This window comes from Acomys minous, assembly GCF_964271855.1.
Source record: "Acomys minous genome assembly, chromosome: 12".
Taxonomy (NCBI): domain Eukaryota; kingdom Metazoa; phylum Chordata; class Mammalia; order Rodentia; family Muridae; genus Acomys; species Acomys minous.
In genome coordinates, this window is record NC_140493.1 from 78,825,127 (window position 1) to 78,845,794 (window position 20,668).

At 39.8% G+C, this 20,668-nt stretch overlaps 1 protein-coding gene across 4 annotated transcripts in view; it reads right to left on the reverse strand.

Annotated features, from left to right (window-relative positions):
* Positions 1 to 20,668, reverse strand: part of BRIP1 (BRCA1 interacting DNA helicase 1) — a 127,363-nt gene that overhangs the window by 35,818 nt on the left and 70,877 nt on the right. For all 4 annotated transcript variants that reach the window (XM_084803254.1, XM_084803255.1, XM_084803256.1 and 1 more), the window contains 2 exons: positions 6,043 to 6,202; positions 5,221 to 5,342 (listed from right to left, as the gene is read on the reverse strand). In XM_084803254.1, the coding sequence (XP_084659380.1) occupies positions 5,221 to 5,342; positions 6,043 to 6,202 (282 nt within the window). The remainder of the gene's footprint in view (positions 1 to 5,220; positions 5,343 to 6,042; positions 6,203 to 20,668) is intronic.

The window sequence follows — 20,668 nt, forward strand, 5'->3', positions numbered from 1 at the left end:
ACCCTCTGCCTGTGTCACACTAGCTAACACGTCCTCAGGAGGCCTCTCCCAACCCATAAAGATCTGCTGTAACACTCGCAGGGTTCCTGTACTTTCTCTCAGAGCCTTCATCACAACGGTGACTGTTTATTACTCTCACATCAGTTCCTTGCTAGACTATAGTCTGCACAGGACGAAGGGCTCTAGACAGCGTGCGCTGTGCTCCTAGAATCTGTTACCACAGTTTGTGCTTACAGCTAGGGAAAAAAAAAAGAGAGTTCTGACCAGCTTTATAATCTAAATAGCTTTGTTGTAATCTGCTGTGTTTATATAGCCAATCTGAGACATGGGTGACTGGATTTTAATGCTGTAGCTTTTATAGTTCCAATTTGTCAATGGGTTTGTGTCAGATATCCATTTAAAGGGCATATTTGCTATATGTGACTTAATTGCATTAAAAGGAAGCAATGGCTTTTTTCAGTTATGCTTTTCCACCAACCTCTACTCACAAAAAGTCTGCGGTCCCTCTCCTGCTCTCCTGCTCCTCAAGTACTTCAGCACAGTGTACAGAAAATCCTCCTTTAAACTATTAGACAATTAAGCGTGTTCGTGTGAGTGATCAGAAGCATCTGGGAAGGTGGAAGTTAAAAAAAAAACTCCTCACCAGGAAAGTCAGCTTAATGCTTGCCTTCAGAGTGGCCCATTATCAACATTTCACAGTGGGTTTCTTTATTTCCAGGTCCCTAAAGAATGAGTCATAAATTATGACTTGAACTAAAGAAGTCACACTTGGCTCCAAAATGAAATTTTCCTACCTCTACTTTCTGGTCCCCAAGGTGGGAAGAGGAAATCCTGGTCATAGCCAAAGAAGTCATAGTTTTGGCTCTAACATACATTTTCCTGTCTCTCTAAAGGCCGGGCTCTGCTGGTGAGACAGTAACGTCTCAGGTCAGTATTTTAAGCTGTATTTAAATTTTTACTTCCATAATCTTCCTTAAACTTAAGAAAAATTAGTATCATAAAATTAACGTCATTACCTTTTTTTTTTCCTTATTTAAATCACTTTTTTAACACAGACATGGACGTGAACTTTTAAAAACATGAATTCAAATGAAAGACAGAAAACAATGCAGAGGTTAGCCTGATTCATTTATATTTGAATATTGAAATTGTTTTCACCTATAGATAAGCTTCCATTCACCTCTGCCTGACACACAGCGTTACAAAACTATGAAGTTCTAGTTTAAAGTTTAGCAATTTGAAGTAGTTTTGGAGAATTATTTATTTTGTCTTTTTTTTTTTTTTTCAAGACAGGGTTTCTCTGTGTAGCCTTGCTGTCCTGGACTCACTTTGTAGACCCAGACTGGCCTCGAACTCACAGGGATCCACCTGCCTCTGCCTCTCGAGTGCAGGGATTAAAGGCATGCACCACCATAGATTGGCAGGTTGAATTGAAAAAAATTTTTCTACCATAATTTATTTTCTACAGAGAACTTACTTTTGATGTAAGAAAGTTGGATGTTTGTTTTGTATTGGATGGAAAAATCCACTCACCAATGATCATATATCTGAACTTAAAATCCATATAAGGAAACAGAAGAAAATATTAGTAGCAAACTTTTCATGACTTTAGATTAGCCAGCAATTTCTTAAACAAGTAATTTAAATGAATTTCACCAAAAATGTGATCTTTTACACTCCACGGTGGCATACAAGTATTTTTCAGTAACTGGTACTGGCCAGTCACACTCTGTAGATGTGTGATCTACAATAAATAATTATTGCTTCGCGTTACTACAGTTTGTTACACAGCACTGATGCAGACAAATGACAATGTAAAATACACTTCCCTTTATAACTGATATTGCTGATAAAGAAAATACCACTGGAGCTGGAGAAATGTTAAAGACGTTTGCTACGCAAGCAAGAAGACCTGAGTAGCTCCCTCACAAAAACCCAGGCGTGGCCACACAAGCCTTTCACTCCAATGCTGCGGAGGCAGGTGAAACCCTAGGGCTCTGGGGCTAGCCAGCCTCACTCAAACAGTGAGCTTCAGGCTTAAACAAACAAGGTAGAGAGGACTAGAGGAAGACACCTGACATCTTCCTGTGGCTCTGCATATGCAGACATGGGCATACACACTCATATGGGGACATGCACCATATCACACCCAAGGAAGGAGGGAGGGAGGGAGGGAGGGGGGAGAGAGGGAAGGAGGGAGGGAGAAAGAAAGGAAGGAAGGGAGGGAGGGAGGGGGGAGAGAGGGAAGGAGGGAGGGAGAAAGGAAGGAAGGGAGGGAGGGGGAGAGAAGGAAGGAGGGAGGGAGAAAGGAAGGAAGGAAGGGTAAACAAGAACAGATTGTATTTGGATTAAAGTCCCCGAGTGATAAAGGCTTAATCTCTGGCTTCTGGCACTCTTGGGAAGTTGTAGAAATCCTAAGAGTCAGGCTTAGCAGACGTTAGGTAGCCAGAGGCGTCCCCTTGAGGACATACTAGGACCACAGTCCTTTTTCTTTGCTTCCTTACTGACATGGCATTTTGCCTAGCTACAAGCATTAAGCAATGGAGTCTAGAAAATGTGGACAGAAACCTCCAAAACTGTAAGCTAAAACAAGATTTTTATCCTTATAAGTTGTTTATCATAGTGACAGAAAGCTGATTAACAAAGAAAGAAAACGTTAACAACTCAAGTTTTGTGCAACAGCAAGGCCCAAATTACATCTGTTGTCATGAAGGTAGAAATAAAATAAAAGAAATAAAGGATTTTTTTCTTATAAACAGTTTTTATCTTTAAGAATTTTTGAAAAACTAGCAAAGGATAATATAACAAATACATGCTCACCATTTATTGAAACTTTTTTTTTTTACTAGAAATTATGGGAAAGGATAAAGCACCTTTTGATAAATTTCTTTTTCTTCTTAAATGTAGTGAGCACTGTAAGTCTGACATGAATACTTCTGGACCTCCCTACTTTGTAAGTATAATACTTAGCGTAGCCTAACAAACTTTATTAGTCATAAAGTTTGTCATCTTTTCCATTTCTGAAAAAAAAAGTGTGAAGGTCCAAGACTTAGAAAGAATATGAGTAAAGATGGAAAGAATCTGTTTAAGGGGAAATACACTCAAGACGCTAGAAGAATATGCAGTGTACAGGATGAGAGAGGCTGTCCACATGTGACAAAGCCCACTCACACACACGATACCGCAGGGCAGGGCGACAGGACACCCACAGGATGTAGGCCACCACAGCATTAGGCCAGCGGCAGAGCTGGACTTGCGCAGAGTTCAGCTTGAAAGCTGCTGATGGTGAGCACCGGGTGTTCCAGAGCGCACGTCGCTGCCACAGCAGCTGTCTGGGCAGCACCAGCCACTTCAGAAGAGCAGACAGCACCGTGCACGTTGGCAGCAGCAACAATGGCAGCTATGACAGTCAGTAGACACTGCCATGGCCAGCAGGCTCTACAAGGATTAGAGTGAGTCGCTGGATGACATACCCTCCCGAGGGAGCAGAAATTTTGAAGAAGTTCAGAGGGTTTTGTTTTTTTTTTGAGGACTAAGAGTTGATGAAAGAACTATTGTTTATTTGTTGTTAATGTTATTCAAAGACTGCTCTATCCTGAAGTAAAAGTAGCATGTATAACTTATAGTGCTCACTAACATATCAACAATAATGAAGATAACTATGCTACGGGTAGAACTCCTATTCTGGTATGATACCTTAATTGCCTGCACCCTGGAGTAAGGATAAAGATCATGCTCAGCGGGCCAGCTCAGTGGCTGGAAATACCAAGCCTTGTTCTCACATTGCTAGCACCTTCAAATGCCTGTAAAAACAAAAGAAAGCCCTCCCTGATAGATGCTAATGCCAAACTGCGGTGTTAGCTTTGGATGCTGACTGGGTTCATTTGAGGGATGCCTAGGAAATAGCTAAATCATTACTTCTGGGTGTCTGACCGTATTTCCACATCCGGTTTGTGGGTCAGCAAGTTCAGTGGGGAAGACATTCAACTGTGGGCCACAAAGGAGAAGCAAAGGCAGAAAAGAGAAGCGGCCCTGCTGTCCCCCTGAAGCTGGCGCAATTTTCTATTCCTACTGCCTTTGGATGTCCTTTGGCCTTTGGACCCCGGAACTTGCATGGGCCCATTCTGGGGCCAGGGATGGTTGGTCTTTGCCGTCGAATGGGGCTGTATCATCAACACCTGTAATTCTGAGTCTTTCAGCTTCATGAACTGAGCCATGCAACCAGCTTGCATGTGGCCTTTGTGGAAATTTCCAGCTAGCTTCTGTAACCAGGTGACTGAATGAGTATAAATCCATGCAAGCATGTATGAGTTTATACACACAAATACTCACATCCACATTCTTTCATCAATTGCTTCCAATTCTCTGGAGAAGCCTAATACATCCCCTTAGTAATTACTATTAGGAGTAAACTTAGAATAAAGCTTAGGAAATAAACAATGATAACGAAACAAAACTTTAACCTTCCTAATGCCATGACCTTTAATACAGTTCCTCATGTTATGGTGAACCCCAATCATTAAACTATTTTCATTGCTACTTCATAACTGTAATTTTGCTACTGTTATGATAAGAATGATTCATCTATTTAGACCAATAATAAAATTTGAGCAAGACAGAGCAAACACTTTCAGGGTATAGCTGTCAAACAACACAAGACTTGTTCGGGAGATTGGGGAACTCATTAGGTGAAGTTCATTACTCTTTAGCTCCCTGTCTGAGCAGTTCTCTGCCTACAGCACACATGCTCTGAAGTACAAGCCCAGTGCAGTGGTCCTACTGAGCTCAAGTAGAAGGCACTGGAAGGAATTTGGAGCAGCTAAAACCAGGAGATCTAGAAGGCAAGGCAACAGAGAGCTAGGTAAAGAAAGGACCTTGGAGTCCGTAGGGAAATCTGTGAATGTCTTGCTAAGACCTTGATGAAACACAACTTGTGGGCCTCTCCAACACTGTTTTTGACTCAGAAAATTATGATAGAGAAGGAAAAGGGGGGGGGGCTGGCTGGCCGTGTGCCCAAGCTCACAGGTGACACTGATGCTCCTGATCAGGGGCCACACTTTCAAAATCACCTTTGTTGCACAAAACAGTATGCTAAAAGTAAACACATTCTCATTCATTCAGAGTCTCTGGAGATTTAAATATCTGAGGATACAAGAGAAACATCTAATTAACTCTACACAAAGCATACAGATAGAACTTCTCAAGGCTTTGCTGACTTACCTGAAGATCCTTCACATTTGGAAAAGGAATTCCTACTGTTATGACAGCACGTGCATTGTCATCTGAGAAATCCAGACCCTCGCTCACTTTGCCACGACAAACTGCTATGAGAAGGGCTCCATCTTAAGCAACAGAAACCAAACATTTTACAAAGTGCACTCAAAATTCTCTGAAATTGCCTGTTATAGTCGTACATATTTCAGTACATTTAAAGCAGCCATGGATTGCTTTATGAAGCAGGTTTTAAATCTTATTATTTTTCAATAAATAAGAAAACAAAATCAGATGAAAATGTTAGCAAATCAATATACAACCTGTGCATTTTTAAAGTTACTCATAGCCAGGTGCGGTGGCCCACACCTTTAATCCCAGGACTTGGGAAGTAGAGCTCTGTGTTTGAGGCCAGCCTGGTCTACATAATGAGACCCTGTCTCAAACAACAGCACAAACAAAACAAAGCTAAAACCAAACAACACCTCCTCAGTTTACCTTATTTGGTAGACTATAAGCACAAACTACATCATCTATGTAAAAGCTACAGATCTTACTTGGTCAATGACAAAGGTATTTATGCCCACTATACCTTCCTTCTTGCACAAAATGTTTCAGGTAATATAAGGTAAAATGTGGCTGAATGTCTGAATGCATACATTCTTTTTTTTTTAACCTATTTTATTTTTTACCTAAGATTATAAAATATAAGGTTTCCCAAGTACAATTCACTTAACAAGATAATATAAAAGACGTTTTAATAGCACCAACTTCTCCTTGCCTTACAATTTAAAAAGCCTTTTCATTGACCATGAAGTTATTTCCAATTACCTTTTTCTCCTTTGAACTTGATGGCATCATAGTACACCTGCAGCAACTCATCAAAGTCAGTTTTCTCTCCTCCTTGGGGTTCTGCAATGACTGTCTTCACCGACTCTAAACTCTGCCATAAGCCAGTGAAAACCCAACGGTCTCTTAATTTCTCTAATAGCTAAAAAGAGATGGAGACAATTAATTCTGCAGTCTAGCTGAACAAAGGCCTTTATTTGTAAATTATAAATGCTAGAACACAAAAAAACCGAATTCAACTTGTATCGTAATGAATGCACGTTCTATAATGTATTATGAGATTAAAAATAAATAAGAGTCAATGAAAAGCCCAACCTTAAAACAATCTTATAAACATGGGTGAGAGAAGAATACAATAAAATGTACGCAATCTTTAAATGTGAATGATAAGATCATCTACAAATTAATGTGTGCGATGAAGCAAGAGTAATACTTAGAAATATACCAATAGGTTGAATATACTTTATTCTTAAAATTTGAACATTTTAATTTAGGCATTATTTTCTAGATGGTAGAAAATGAAATACTGCAAATGCAAACACAAATGACAGAAGCCGGTTGTAGAGACGATAATTTAAAGTGAGTGTCATGAGTTCTACTGCAGTTTGGACTAGTTCTTACTACAGTACAACTAAGTACCAAGAAATCAACTGTAATTCTCTAATGAACAAAACCTCATTGATTTTCATGAGATAATTTATTGTTTTTAGAAATAAAATTTAAATGAATATAAACCAAATTCTCTATCACTGCCGTTTGCTCAATGATCTGGGTTGATTAATAACTTAAATTCCTCATAACATTACATTATGTTTTTAAAAAATTATAGGACTGTAATCTAAAAGTATTTTCTATTTGAAATGTCTCATAGAATTGATTTTTGAATATGCACTGTTTTGAAATGAAAAGTCTTGTGTTCAGAGTTAGGAAGTATAAAAACCCTCTTGATAAGGCCAGAGAAACAGTGTGTGTAGAGGGGTAAAAATGGATCTTTAACTGGTAGAAAAAGATTGATATTAAAGAAAAATCAATGAAGTACAGAATAGCATTAAGTTACTTAAGTTTCTATGCTGAGTAGCAAGTATAGAACTGGATAAAAGTCTCACTGGAACCAGATGAAAGGTGTGACAAGTTTCTATAGCTGCTGACACTAACATTTAATACAATAATATACCATTTTCTTTGAATTTGAAAACAAATATTTCATTATAGTGATTTCTTGACTCAGATAACAACAATACCAAACTTTAGGTCAAACATGTCTCAAGATCTTGATCAAACTCACTCTACTCCAGTAAGACATTTCTATATGATGCACAGTTAGACTAGAAGAGACCTACTTAAAAAAAAAGTTTAAAAAGCTGGGCGTAGTGGCACAAGCCTTTAGTCTCAGCGCTCAGGAGGCAGAGGCAGGCAGATTGCATTGAGTTTGAGGCCAGCCTGGCCTACAAAGCAACTCCAGGACAGTCAAGGATACACAGAGAAACCCTGTTTTGAAAAACCTAGAAAAAAAAAAGTTAAAGAAATGACAAAGAGGCCGGGCTTGGTGACGCACGCCTTTAATCCCAGCACTCCGGAGGCAGAGGCAAGCGGATCGCTGTGAGTTCAAGCCTAGCTTGGTCTACAAAAGCGAGTCCAGGATAGCCAAGGTTACACAGAGAGACCCTGTCTTGAAAAACGAGAGAGAGAGAGAGAGAGAGAGAGAGAGAGAGAGAGAGAGAGAGAGAAAAGAAGTAGTCAATCTGAAGATTTTTTTCACATTATAAACAAATAATTTACTTTATAAAGTACTTAGGAGTTACTCTAACTAAGCAAGTGAAGGACTTGTTTGAAAAAAATTTCAAAACTCTAAAGAAAGAGATTGAAGATGACATGAGAAGATGGAATGATCTTCCTTGCTCATGGATCGGGAGAATTAACATAATAAAAATGGCCATCCTACCAAAAGCAATCTACAGATTCAATGCAATCCCTATCAAAATACCTACACAATTTTTTAAAGACATTGAAAGTTCAATTCTGAACTTCATATGGAAAAACAAAAAACCTAGAATAGCTAAAACAATCTTGTACAATAAAAGGTGCTCCGGACGAGTCTCCATACCTGATCTCAAACTGTACTATAAAGCAATAGTAATTAAAACAGCATGGTACTGGCACAGCAACAGGCCGGTTGATCAGTGGAATCGAATCGAAGACCCAGATATGAATCCACACACATATGGTCACTTGATTTTCGACAAAGAAGCCAAATCCATTCGATGGAAAAGGGATAGCATCTTCAACAAATGGTGCTGGTCTAACTGGATGTCTATGTGTAAAAAAATGCAACTGGACCCATATTTGTCACCTTGTACAAAACTCAAATCCAAGTGGATTAAAGACCTCAACATAAAACCAGAGACACTAAGTCACTTAGAAGAAAAAGTGGAGAAGAACCTGGAACATATTGGCACAGGAGACAACTTCCTGAACAGAACACCAACAGCCCAGACATTAATGTCAACAATTAATAAATGGGACCTCATGAGGCTGAGAAGCTTCTGTAAGGCAGGAGACACTGTCAAGAGAACAAAGAGACAGCCTACAAACTGGGAAAAGATCTTCACCAACCCTACATCTGACAAAGGTCTAATATCCAAAATATATAAAGAACTCAAGAAATTAAACACCACCAAACCAAATAGCCCAATTGAGAAATGGGGCTTGGAACTAAACAGAGAATTCTCAACAGAGGAATATCAAATGGCTGAGAAACACTTAAAGAAATGCTCAACCTCCTTAATCATCAGGGAAATGCAAATCAAAACAACTCTGAGATTCCATCTTACACCCATCAGAATGGCTAAGATCAAAAATTCAAGCGACACCACATGCTGGCGAGGATGTGGGGAGAGAGGAACACTCCTTCATAGCTGGTGGGAATGCAAACTAGTACAACCACTTTGGAAATCTATCTGGTGCTATCTCAGAAAAATGGGAATAGGGCTTCCTCAAGACCCAGCTATTCCACTCCTTGGAATATACCCAGAAGATGATCCAGCACACAACAAGAAAATTTGCTCAACCATGTTCATAGCAGCCTTATTCATAATAGCCAGAACATGGAAACAGCCTAAGTGTCCATCAGTAGAAGAATGGATAAAGAAACTGTGGTACATATACACTATGGAATACTATTCAGCTATTAAAAACAAGGAATTCTCGAAATTTGTGGATAAATGGATTGAGCTAGAAATGATCATAATGAGTGAGTTAACCCAGAAGCAGAAAGACTCAAATGGTATATACTCACTTATATCTGCATATTAGCCCAAGGGGCATGTCCCACAAAAGCCTTCACTTACCAGGAAACTGAGACAGAGGGGAGGACATTCTAGTGGGACTCTAGATGAGAGAAGCATGGGAGAATGGCAAAGTAGAAGGATCCAGAGGGTCCCAGAAGCCTACAAGTAGAACATTATGATAGGCAGATTTGGGCCCAGGGGTCCCGCTCAAACTAAGGCACCAGCCAAGGACAATACAGGCAGTAAACCTTAAACCCCTACCCAGATCTAGACAATGGACAGAACACTCTCCACAGTAGAGTGGAGAGTGGGATATTACTTTCTCACATACTCTGGTGCCTCAACTTTGACCATGTCCCCTGGAGGAGGAGACCTGGTGGCACTCAGAGGAAGGACAGCAGGTTACCAAGAAGAGACTTGATACCCTATGAACATATACAGGGGGAGGTAATCCCCCTCAGGAACAGTCATAGGGGAGGGGAATAAGGGGAAAATGGGAGGGAGGGAAGAATGGGAGGATACAAGGGATGGGATAATCATTGAGATGTAACAAGAATAAATTAATAAAAAAGAAAAAAAGAAAGAAAGAAAGGGGCTGGCGATAAGCTCAGAGGTAGAGTGTTTGCCTGCCATGTTCCACGACCCAACATCCAACCTCTTGTACCACCAAGAAAAACAAGAGAGTGGTGTTAGAAATCTGTCTGAAAAATAAGCCACTGAGCTTCTGATACATCAGAATGTACTGATTTCATCTGATTTTTAAACAGAACTGTGAGTGTATTCTAATCACACAACTAAGACTGTAATTCAGAGAGTGGGTAAGAGGAATCGGAGAAACAGCGCACACCAAACAGAGCTTGTCTCTCTAGCTTGCATCAAAGCTTTACTGTTATTGAAATTTTTATAACTTGAACACACTATTTACCTTCTATAGAGATTTATTTTGAGCTGGTGAGCTGGTGGAAAGGGTAAATGTGCTTCCTGTGCAGGCCTGACCGCCTGAACTCAATCCCAAGAAGCCAGGATGGAAGGAGAGCGCTGACTCCCAAAGCTGTCCTCTGACCTCCATACATGTCCTGAGGTCTATGCATGCCAGTACACACCACACACACATCACACACACACACACACATCACACACAGAATAAAACACACACAACCCATCACATGCATATACTACACATCACACTCACACAGCACATCATACACACCACACACACACATGAAAACATTACACATAAACCACATAAAATCTTGAAAATAGCACTCAAATTTGCTTTAATTGAACAGGAAGAACTTTTTCTAAACTCTCTAAACACAACTAAAAAGTTATTACACTATCCTTTGTTTTCCAGGTGGGAGGAGAGCCAGACAGTAAGAAAATAATCTTAGCATTCTGCCGTAACACTTCTTTGGGCTTAAGGTTATAAGCAGGATCAAGGTGAGAGACGAGGAAAAGATGCTCTTAGTAAGGGGCAAGCATTTATGCAATCCATACCAAACCAACCAATCAAAATCTGTCACAGAGACAAAAGAAAAGCATGCTGTAGGGATAACAGGCCAATTTGCCAAGAAAATGCAACAAGTACACATTTATATAATACTTAAGGATTCAAGTTAGAGCGTCAGGCGTGGTGGCAAGCACCTTCCTCTGCTGAGCCATTTAACTAGCTACTATATATTCGTTTTAAGAGACAAAACTTAGGGCTACAGCTCTTTTTGTTCTCAATGCAGGTGACACCCACAGGGCAGGTGCTTCCCTCTCGCCAGGGTAGTCTCTGAAGTGACTGGAGTCTCTGAAGTCAATTATATAATTCAGTTATTTGTCCTTTTAAATATCATAACTAGGTACCTAGCAATCACACAGCTTAAAAATACTCGGCCATAGACTTTTTCTCTCAGTCTTTCAGGCTTATTCCATGACAAAAAACACAAGGTATTTCTAAGTTATTTTTATAGTTTATAAAAAGTAAATCCTAGCCACATACAGAGACTAGCTGACACATGACAGAGACAATTTAGTTTACCAACTTGTGTTCACATTACTTGGATTCATTAGCCTTAGAGGCAAGCTTTTGAAAAAGTCACATCTCACAAATTAAAAGAATACTCTGGAATGCCTGTGTCTTATCTGGACATTGTCATTTCACTTTTTCAAGCTTCTTAAAACCAGTATGTCACCAGGGAGGCAATAAGTTAGAACCCTGCATTTGTTCAACGGCCACGGCTTTTATGCACCACCAGATGTTCAGTACATTAATAACGCACTAACTCAGAGTCTCTTTTTGAAACTTTAGAAAGTGCAAATTGCATTAAGACCTCTTTGCCCTCGTTACTGGTATTGTTACAATCTTAGCCCTTTGGAAAATGTTTCTTGGCATGTGTTTCTCTTCATAATATTGCCATTTACTCACTTTAATAGCCAGTGCTCAAGTCCTAATGCACTTAATAGCCCTGCCTAAATAGACTATCTCATATAATCCTATTCACATAATTTGTTTCATAGGTAAAATGTAATCATATTTTTTCATCTGAAGATGATTCTTTGATACCTGTTTCATGGGGCATTAACATTTGAGAAATGTTTACTTTCTTTTATTCAGGAGATATATAACTATGGGTAGCATGTTAGAAATAGAAATTAGTATTTTAAATAACTAATAAAAATGAAAAATTAGTAGTGTTTCTAAACAAGATGTTTAGTTACCATAAAATGAGTATAGCCTTAATTTTTCAGTATTATATAAATATAAAAAGACCCCAGTAGTATTTTTATACTTAAGCACCTCCTCATGTGGTCATCTGACTTAGAGCTTTCACTTCAACATTTCAGGGTTCAGTTTCAATAAATACTCATGCAGCCAGTAGTACACTGGGAGAAAAAAATGGGCAAATGCTGCCCTGAAGTGAATATGACTCTCTGCAGCTAGTGTCAATCTAAACTGAAACAAAAGATCCTGAAATAGTCTCCAAAAAAGGGTTTTCCTCTTAATGAGTTATAAGACCAAGGAGTCTGAAGATGTTAGAACTGTATTACTGGGAACAACTGACTTTACACTCTCTCACAGATATAAATGAAAGCACAATTTTTACAATGGAAACTTAAAAAAAAACAAACAGTACTTAATAAGTAACTCACTCATATATTTCTTGGAACAATCTATTTAATTAAAATTTCTTGAACAGAAACTAGGAACTTATCGCTAGTTATGCATGAAAGAAAATTTTAACTCTTTGAAAAATAAATTCTGAATTTTTGTTGACTCATCAACATTGATGAACAGTAGATTCAGCAATTCATGGAGTTAAAATGTAAATGTCTGACCATTTTTGTTATTTTAGAAGTGATGGCTTGGTAAATGCTGGATGAAATCTAGATGAATATATTTATTCATACAAAGATCAACTATATGCTTGATTCTGTGAGGAGATTAAGTACAGGCAAAAAAAAAATCAACTGTCTTCGCATAGTCCCGTGCAACGGCAAGAACTGATGTTCAGTAGAAGGAGAGCGTTCAGCTACGTTGCTAGAGACAGCACAGACGTTAGCTGGAGAAGAGCCAAAGAGTGAGAAGCAAACACTGCAGTGTCTCCTAAGCCACGGTCAGCCACTGTCAGAACTGCTGCAGACCTGACACTGTGCAACCTGAAGGGACAATAAAGAAAAGCTTGTTTCTCAATCCAAAAGATTGTAACAAAAAATACTGAAAACATCATGTGATTAAAAAACAGGTCAGGCCATCCTGGTCTACAAAGCCAGTCCAGGATAGTCAAGGCTACACAGAGACCCTGTCTTGAAAAAAACAACAACAACGACAAAATAGGTGAGGGAGCATTCAAAGCATGGTACAAATAAAGAAAATCACACACCATAAAAGACACCACCAAGAGAAGTGACAGAGTTTCTGCAAAACAACTAGAACAAACCAAAGCGCAGCAGGTTCTAAGCTACTAGAACTTACATTCACGCAGAGGCTCAGGTGTCGAAGGATCAGCTGGCAGCATGCAGGGAAGTGAGGCCTAGCTGAAGGAAGTAGGCCACTCCTGTTACGACCCAGAGGAACACACGGACCCTGAACCCTTCTTTCCTTGTCTTTGCTTCCTAGATGCTGAAGTGAGCATCTTTCTATCAAGTGCTTCTGCTATGAGGCCTTGCCACAGGCCAAAGAGCAATCTGGCAAAATGACCACAGATGAAAGCCTCTGAAAGCATGAGCTATTCCTCTTTTAAAATAATTTCTCTCAAGTTTTTCATCACAGTGATAGAAAGCTAACACAAATACTAATAGTTATCTTGAATATTTAAGTGAACTCAACTAGAGTGAAAAGTCACAGAATAAGTGCATAAAAAGTATGACCCAGAGCTCGGTATGTCGGTGCCACGTGTTTAATCCCAGAATTCAGCAGCTAGAGACAGGCAGCTCTCCATGAGTTCAAAGCTGTGTGTGTGTGTGTGTGTGTGTGTGTGTGTGTGTGAGAGAGAGAGAGAGAGAGAGAGAGAGAGAGAGAGAGAGAGAGAGAGAGAGAGAGAGAGAGAGACCCTAACTATATGCTGCCTAGAAGAGACTTACCACCCCTTAAGGACATACAAAATAATGAAGGCATGTAAAGATTCCCTTCTCCGAGGTTCAGGGATCATTTCAGAAGAGGGGCCGACAGAATGTAAGCTCCAGAGGTAGTGAACGAATACAAGGCGACAGTCTCCTCCACACAACAGGGCAGCCACACTTCTGAACCCACAGTGATTGTAACAGCATGCACACGCTGCATGTCAACTCAACCCAGACCAATTCCAGCACGGCGAGACGTGGACATAAAGCCCCACCCTTAGTTGAGGAACTACTGGCAACTGATAGAGGGAGAGTGTTTTCTCTGAGCGCCTCTGGGTAAGCCAATGTAGGCATGCGTGTACACACACACACACACACACACACACACACACACACACACACACCACAGGAAACTGCAACCAATCAAAATGCAGCGCCGTGGAGCACTTTTTTCCCCCCATGGAGCATTTTCAATGAGCACATACACAAAACAACTTCTGTACCTAAGGCTTAGGGAACATTGCAGAAGAGGGGGTGGAAATACGGTAAAGAGCCAGATGATCAGGGAGCTTGCCGTGAGATTTCTGTCTCCTAGGAACGTCAGAAACTACACCTGTAAAGTCTCACCAACATGATGCTTAAGCATGAGCTAACAAGGACGACAAATGACAAGCTTAAGTGAACAGAGGACGACCACAAGGCCCCAACCCTACACAAAAGACTACCAGAACTAAAGAATGCTGAGAGTGGGAGAAATGTTCTTTCTCGAGGAAGAGCGCACTGACTGGTTATCCAAATGGTCAGCTCTGAAAAGACACATACAGTTAACAATACACAGACTGTGTAGGTGATACACAGAAATATACATATACATGCACACATCGATGGTTAATGAAAAGGGACGCCATGGATTTGAAAGACAGCAAAAGGGGGAGCGTAGGAAGGTTTGAAGGGAAGACAGGGAAGTGATGTAATTGTAATATAATTTCAGAAATAAAATTTAAAAACATTACAAGAATAGACAGATTAATGTGTGTGTATGTATGTGTATCTATCCAAAATTAGATATGTAAAAATGAAAAGTAAGTATTTAGGGGTGTAGCTCATTTTTACAGTGCTCCCTTACCATGTACAACGCTGTGGGTTCAATCACCAGTCCTAGATAAATTAGGCAAGATGGTACATGCCTGTAATCCTACTGCCTGGATGACAGAGGCAGGAGGACCAGAAGTACACTGCTACCCTTGACTATACTATAATTTATTGTAAGTTAGAGGCCAGCCAATATGGGACATGGCCTCAAAAATTAAATATGTATGTACATATGTACGTGTGTATGCATGTATGTATGTATGTGTGTATATATATGCATATATAATAGTTAAAGATCTGAAGCAGAGACAGTACACAATAGAATTTCAGCAGGGGACTTAACACTCTCACAATGTAGAGATCATCCAGACAGAAAAAAATTAATAAATACTAGATTTGAACAACACTTAAGACCAATAGAACAATAGATAAACGATATTCTATCTAATAACAACAATACACACTATTCCCAAACTCGCACAGAATAGTCTCTAGGATAAATTACATCAGGGTGGAAAGCAAATGTTAGCCAATTGTAGAGGAATGGAGTCAAATTAAGAAGGATCTCTTCCAGCCACAGTGATATGAAACAAAATAGGGCAAGTTTTAGAAAATTTATAAATACCAGACTATTAAGATTGTTACTGGATAACCCATGAGTCAATTAAAAAAAAAACTAAGAGAAAACTTAAAAAAAAAAAAAAAAGAGGCAAACGAAAATAAAAATGTAGCAAACTAAAACTTATGGGACACAGAAAAAATCTAACGACAAATTTATAGCAATAAATGCCTAAAAAAAAAAAAAGAAAAGAAAAGAAAAGGAAAGGCAAGGCAAATAAAAAGTTGGATGTCAGGGTTTAGGAGATGATTTATTCCATAAAGTGCTTGCCATGCACAGGTAAGGCCTGGAGTTTGATTTCCAGAATCCACATAAAACCCACGCATGGTGACGTCTGCTAGTCATCCCAGTGCTGGAGAAGCCAGCCACCCTGACCTAAACTACGACCTCCAGGTCCAGTGAGAGACCCTGTCTCAAAAAGTAAGGAGAATACCACCTAAGGAGAACGACACCAAAGCTGTCCTCTGACTTCAACATATACATATGTTCTTTTATAAAATGAAAATCCCAATCATTCAATTTTACCAATAAAGACTCAGGAGCCAAATGCTGGGGTGAAAACCTGCGAGCTGAGAGAGGCAGAGAAAGCACCCAGCTGACCTTCCCACTCAGCTCAGAAGGAAAAAGCCCAAAAAGCTCACTAGCTCAGCTGACAGCCCATGAGGAAAAGGCCGAAAACACATGACCAAAGGCTTGCTAGCTCAAAGCCCAAAGCTTGCTAGCTCAACGCTCAAAAGCTTAAAAGCCTCCTTCTTCTTATCCATGCTGTCTTAAATACTCTTCACCCTCCTGCTCTTTAATCCCTATCAACTGGTATCTTGCTCTTCCTCTTGACTAGGGTTAACTTTACTAAATTCTGTGCACAGAAGCTCTTGGATTAAAGGTGTGTGCCAGGCTGGCTGAACCACACCTTAATCACCTGTTTACAATAAACAGAAAGACCTTGGACTAAAGGTGTCTTAGGACTCAACCACACCAAACAAAAGACAGGTTATTTTTTTTACACTTTACAACCTCAGGGTTTACAATGGGATCAAATATCCTACAACATACATACATACATACATACATACATACATACATACATACATACACACACATATGAAGGACTGTAGTTCAAGTGGTAGATGCTTATCTTGCAGTCATAAGCCCTGGGCTTCTAACACAGCACTACTATAAAAGGGAGGAAAAGGAGGAAGTGAGTAAATAAATTACTAAACGCTGCATTTTAGGAGCATATATTATATATATACATATATTATAAGTATTTAAGTACAAGGTTAGCAGAAAGAAATAATAAAGATCAGGATGTAAATGATTTTGGAATACTTCTCCTTAGATTATATGTGAACTAAAATTGTTGTAATAAATTAGAGTGAATGGTTCTTATAAAAAATAAACACAAATAGTAGAAACTATGAAAAAAACAACAGAACAAGAATTGAGATGCCAATAAACAAAAATAAAACCTTAGATCGATTAATTCAGAAAGAGAGAATACTCAAAACCAGAAATAAACTGATGGCATATTTCTGAGAGCACAGAAAACAAAGGGTTATGAGAGATTATTGTCAACAGTTACATGCCTAGAAGGGATAAATTCCTACACATTCAATACACTAACACTGAATTATGATGATATGAAAAAATCTGAACAGACAGATTTATAGCTAATAAGAAAACTGACTAGGTTAAAAAAAAAAGTCCTACCAGCCAGGCGTGGTGGTGCACGCCTGTAATCCCAGCACTTGGGAGGCAGAGGCAGGTGGATTGCTGTGAGTTCGAGGCCAGTCTGGTCTACAAAATGAGTCCAGGACAGCCAAGGGTACACAGAGGAACCCTGTCTCAAAAAACAAAACAAAAGTCCTATCAAAAGGAAAGCCCAGGATGTTCACTGGCTTCATTGCTGAATTGCAACAAATATTTAAAACTATTTGTTAGTTAAAACTAAGGCTAGTCCTTCAAAAAAGAACGAGTGAATCCTTCTAGCCTCTCAACAGAACAGCACTACCTTGCTACCAAAGCCAAATACATGAAAAGAAATGCACAGGTGACTATCACTAATACACAGAAGCAAACTCCTCGACAAAAATCACATGACCATTAGATAAGGAAAAAACATCTGACCAATTCAACACCCTTTCAAGATACAAGTTCTTGTCAAAATAGCCATGGAGAAGGAATTTATCACAGCACAGTAAAGGACATATGTGGTAAAACCACAGCTAGTCTACATGATGGAAAGCTGAAAGCCTTCTGGTACCATCCGGAACAACACGAGGCTGCCATTCTTGTTGCATTTATTCAGCACTGTACTGGTAGTCCTTGTCAGAGCATTCACTCAGGAGAAAGAAACAAAGGACATCCAAAGACATACTCTTCAAAGGAAGAACTGAAGTTACTTGCTAGGAACATGAACATACCTAGAAAACTCTAATACCACCAACAAAACAAAACCCTAAAAGAAAAAAAAAAGTCACAGGATACAAAATCAACCGGCAGAAATCCGTAGTATAGGGCCGCAAGTGAGGCAGAGGCAGAGGCTGGCTGCCTGACATGTGCAGTCTTGGGCTCTGTCCCATACACACGACGAGAGGAAAACAGCTGTGCTGTTTCCATACGCTAACAATGATCTATAAAAGTGGAAGGAAGGAAACAATAAAGAAACTTTTTACTGACTGAAGAGATTTGGAAGGAAAAAGTTATATCCATTAAGAGCTTAATAATCAAAATAAACAACCAATTAGCAACAAAATAAAAAAGAGAAAAGATGGAGGGTAGAGGAAGGAAAGAAAACAAGAGGAAATTTTTTCAAATGAGGGAAAAAGAAAAAGAATTTGAGAAAGAGAATGGGGAAAGAGGAAGGAAAGATGTCAAGCGAACAATTGGAAGTCATCTATAATAGAGACCCAGAGGGGACAGACAACCCTCAGAGAAGGGAGCCGGGGGACGGGAGGTGAAGGTCATAGGCTCAAGGTGAGGGACCCAGGGCCGGGTTCCTGCTTCAAAGTCTTAGTTGAAAGTCTGGGTCTAGAGCAAGGTCAGAACTCAGGCTGGGGACAGGGCACACAACTAGAGCTTTAGTAGGTGGGTACCATAAAGTTTCAGTGAGGTTCCCAGCAGCTTGGAGAAGTGCCAGGAACAAAGGCTCAACCTCAGAAGCCCTGAGGCCACCCCTTAACCAAGCTATTTGAATTACTTACCAAAATGTGGTATGTGTTCGCCAACCATTTTCCAGAGACCACAGGAAAGAACAAGTGTGCAAATGTCCATGGTTAGACAGCAGATAAATTGCACAACTATATATACCTAATCTCTAATTGTTCGACCACCATACCACAACTGTAAGGATTTCTTCCACTTAACACATAAGAAGTAGTGTTCTATCTACAGAAATTTCAAACATCTAAATAAGAATATTAAAACTTGGATATAGTGATTTAGTTTCTCCTTTAAATTAGCTTAAAAATGGCAAACATCAAACTAGTAGCATTTCAAATTTCTCCACATAAAAACTTAATGCTAAATAATACTTATAAGAACTCTGAACAGAAAAACTGCATTTTATTATTTATCTGACACTCAGTGGTGAATGAAGGATGTTCTTCATGGAAAATGGGTCATGCAACTTAGTCATAAAAATGTAAAAGAACATCAAAGTCTGTAACAGAGAGAAAAGATCCAAGCTTCTTTTGGCACTAGAGAATTCCTTTTCAAAATTATTCAATGGAATCTTTCCATCTATAAAGAGTTTAAAGCTTTCAACCCACTCAACCCATAAAAATGATCTCGCAGTGAGCTGTAAGGCAGTGGGGCTACCAAGTTAAACAATAGTGTCAAAGCAAATTTATCTTGGGGGGAAAATGGCATTCTTCACAAAACCTGCAATTTCTAGTAACTTCCGCAGGCTCTAAAGGAAATGTGCAGGGGACAGGTTTAGACTAGCATGCTTTATTAACCCTTACACAGGTAACGCCGCTCAGAACACAGGAAGCACGGCTAACACTGAAATACCTGTTTCGAAAGCTCTGGACATCATTCTACATTTCTTTTATAAAAACCTGCAATCTCCTTTCAGTATTCTCATCTTCTTTTCACACACACTGAGTAAAACCATTACTATAAAAATGTTTCTGGGTGCCTGGTGGTGGCGGCGCACGCCTTTAACCCCAGCACTTGGGAGGAAGAGGCAGGCGGATCTCTACAGAGTGGGTTTGGGACAGCCAGGGCTACACAGAGAGATAGACCCTGTCTTGAAAACCAAACAAATCCTGTGGGCTGGAGAGATGCTGAGCAGGTGAAGAAGACTCTTGTCGCACAAGGCTGGTAGCCTGAGGCTGATCTCCAGAACCCATGTAGGGATGGAAGACGAAAACAGACTCCATAAAGTTATCTTTTGACCTCCACGGGTCTGCTGTGGCCCACGTACCCATACATGCACATCACACATATGTGTATGCACACAAACACCCCAAAATAAATAATTCTTAAAAATTAAAGACACTTCCTGTACTTTGCTGATGCTGTCTCAGTCTAGAATGATATCTTCCCTATTCCCCAGAGGCCTCCAGGATGCTTAGGTTAGTAAAGTGTACCTTTGGGCAAGTCTGAGGGTATTTACAGTCATATCGCATCCGAAATGCGGGCCGTACCAAGGAGGAAGCCAGCCATGACAATCCTAACATTTCCTCTTTGCTTCCTGGCTCACAGCTTTCCTCTGCCGTGACTGGTTTTGTTTCTATGCTCCCAGTGGCCCCCAAACAATGCCGATGGCCAGTGTGAACTGAATCCTCTGTAACCACAAGCACAAATAAGTCTTACTGCCTTGTAAATAGTTTCTCTTAGGCATTGATCACGATGACAGAACCCTGACTAACATGTCCCCACCACCTGTATGGGCTGCACGGACATAGGCAACTATTCTATAATGCAACAAGACAGAAATCTTAGGAGATGGTAACTGGCTCACGTTTGAATCTTTTTTTTTGTTTTGGTTTTTTCTCAAGACAGAGTTTCTCTACATAGTCCTGGCTGTCCTGGAGTTTGGTATGTAGGCCACACT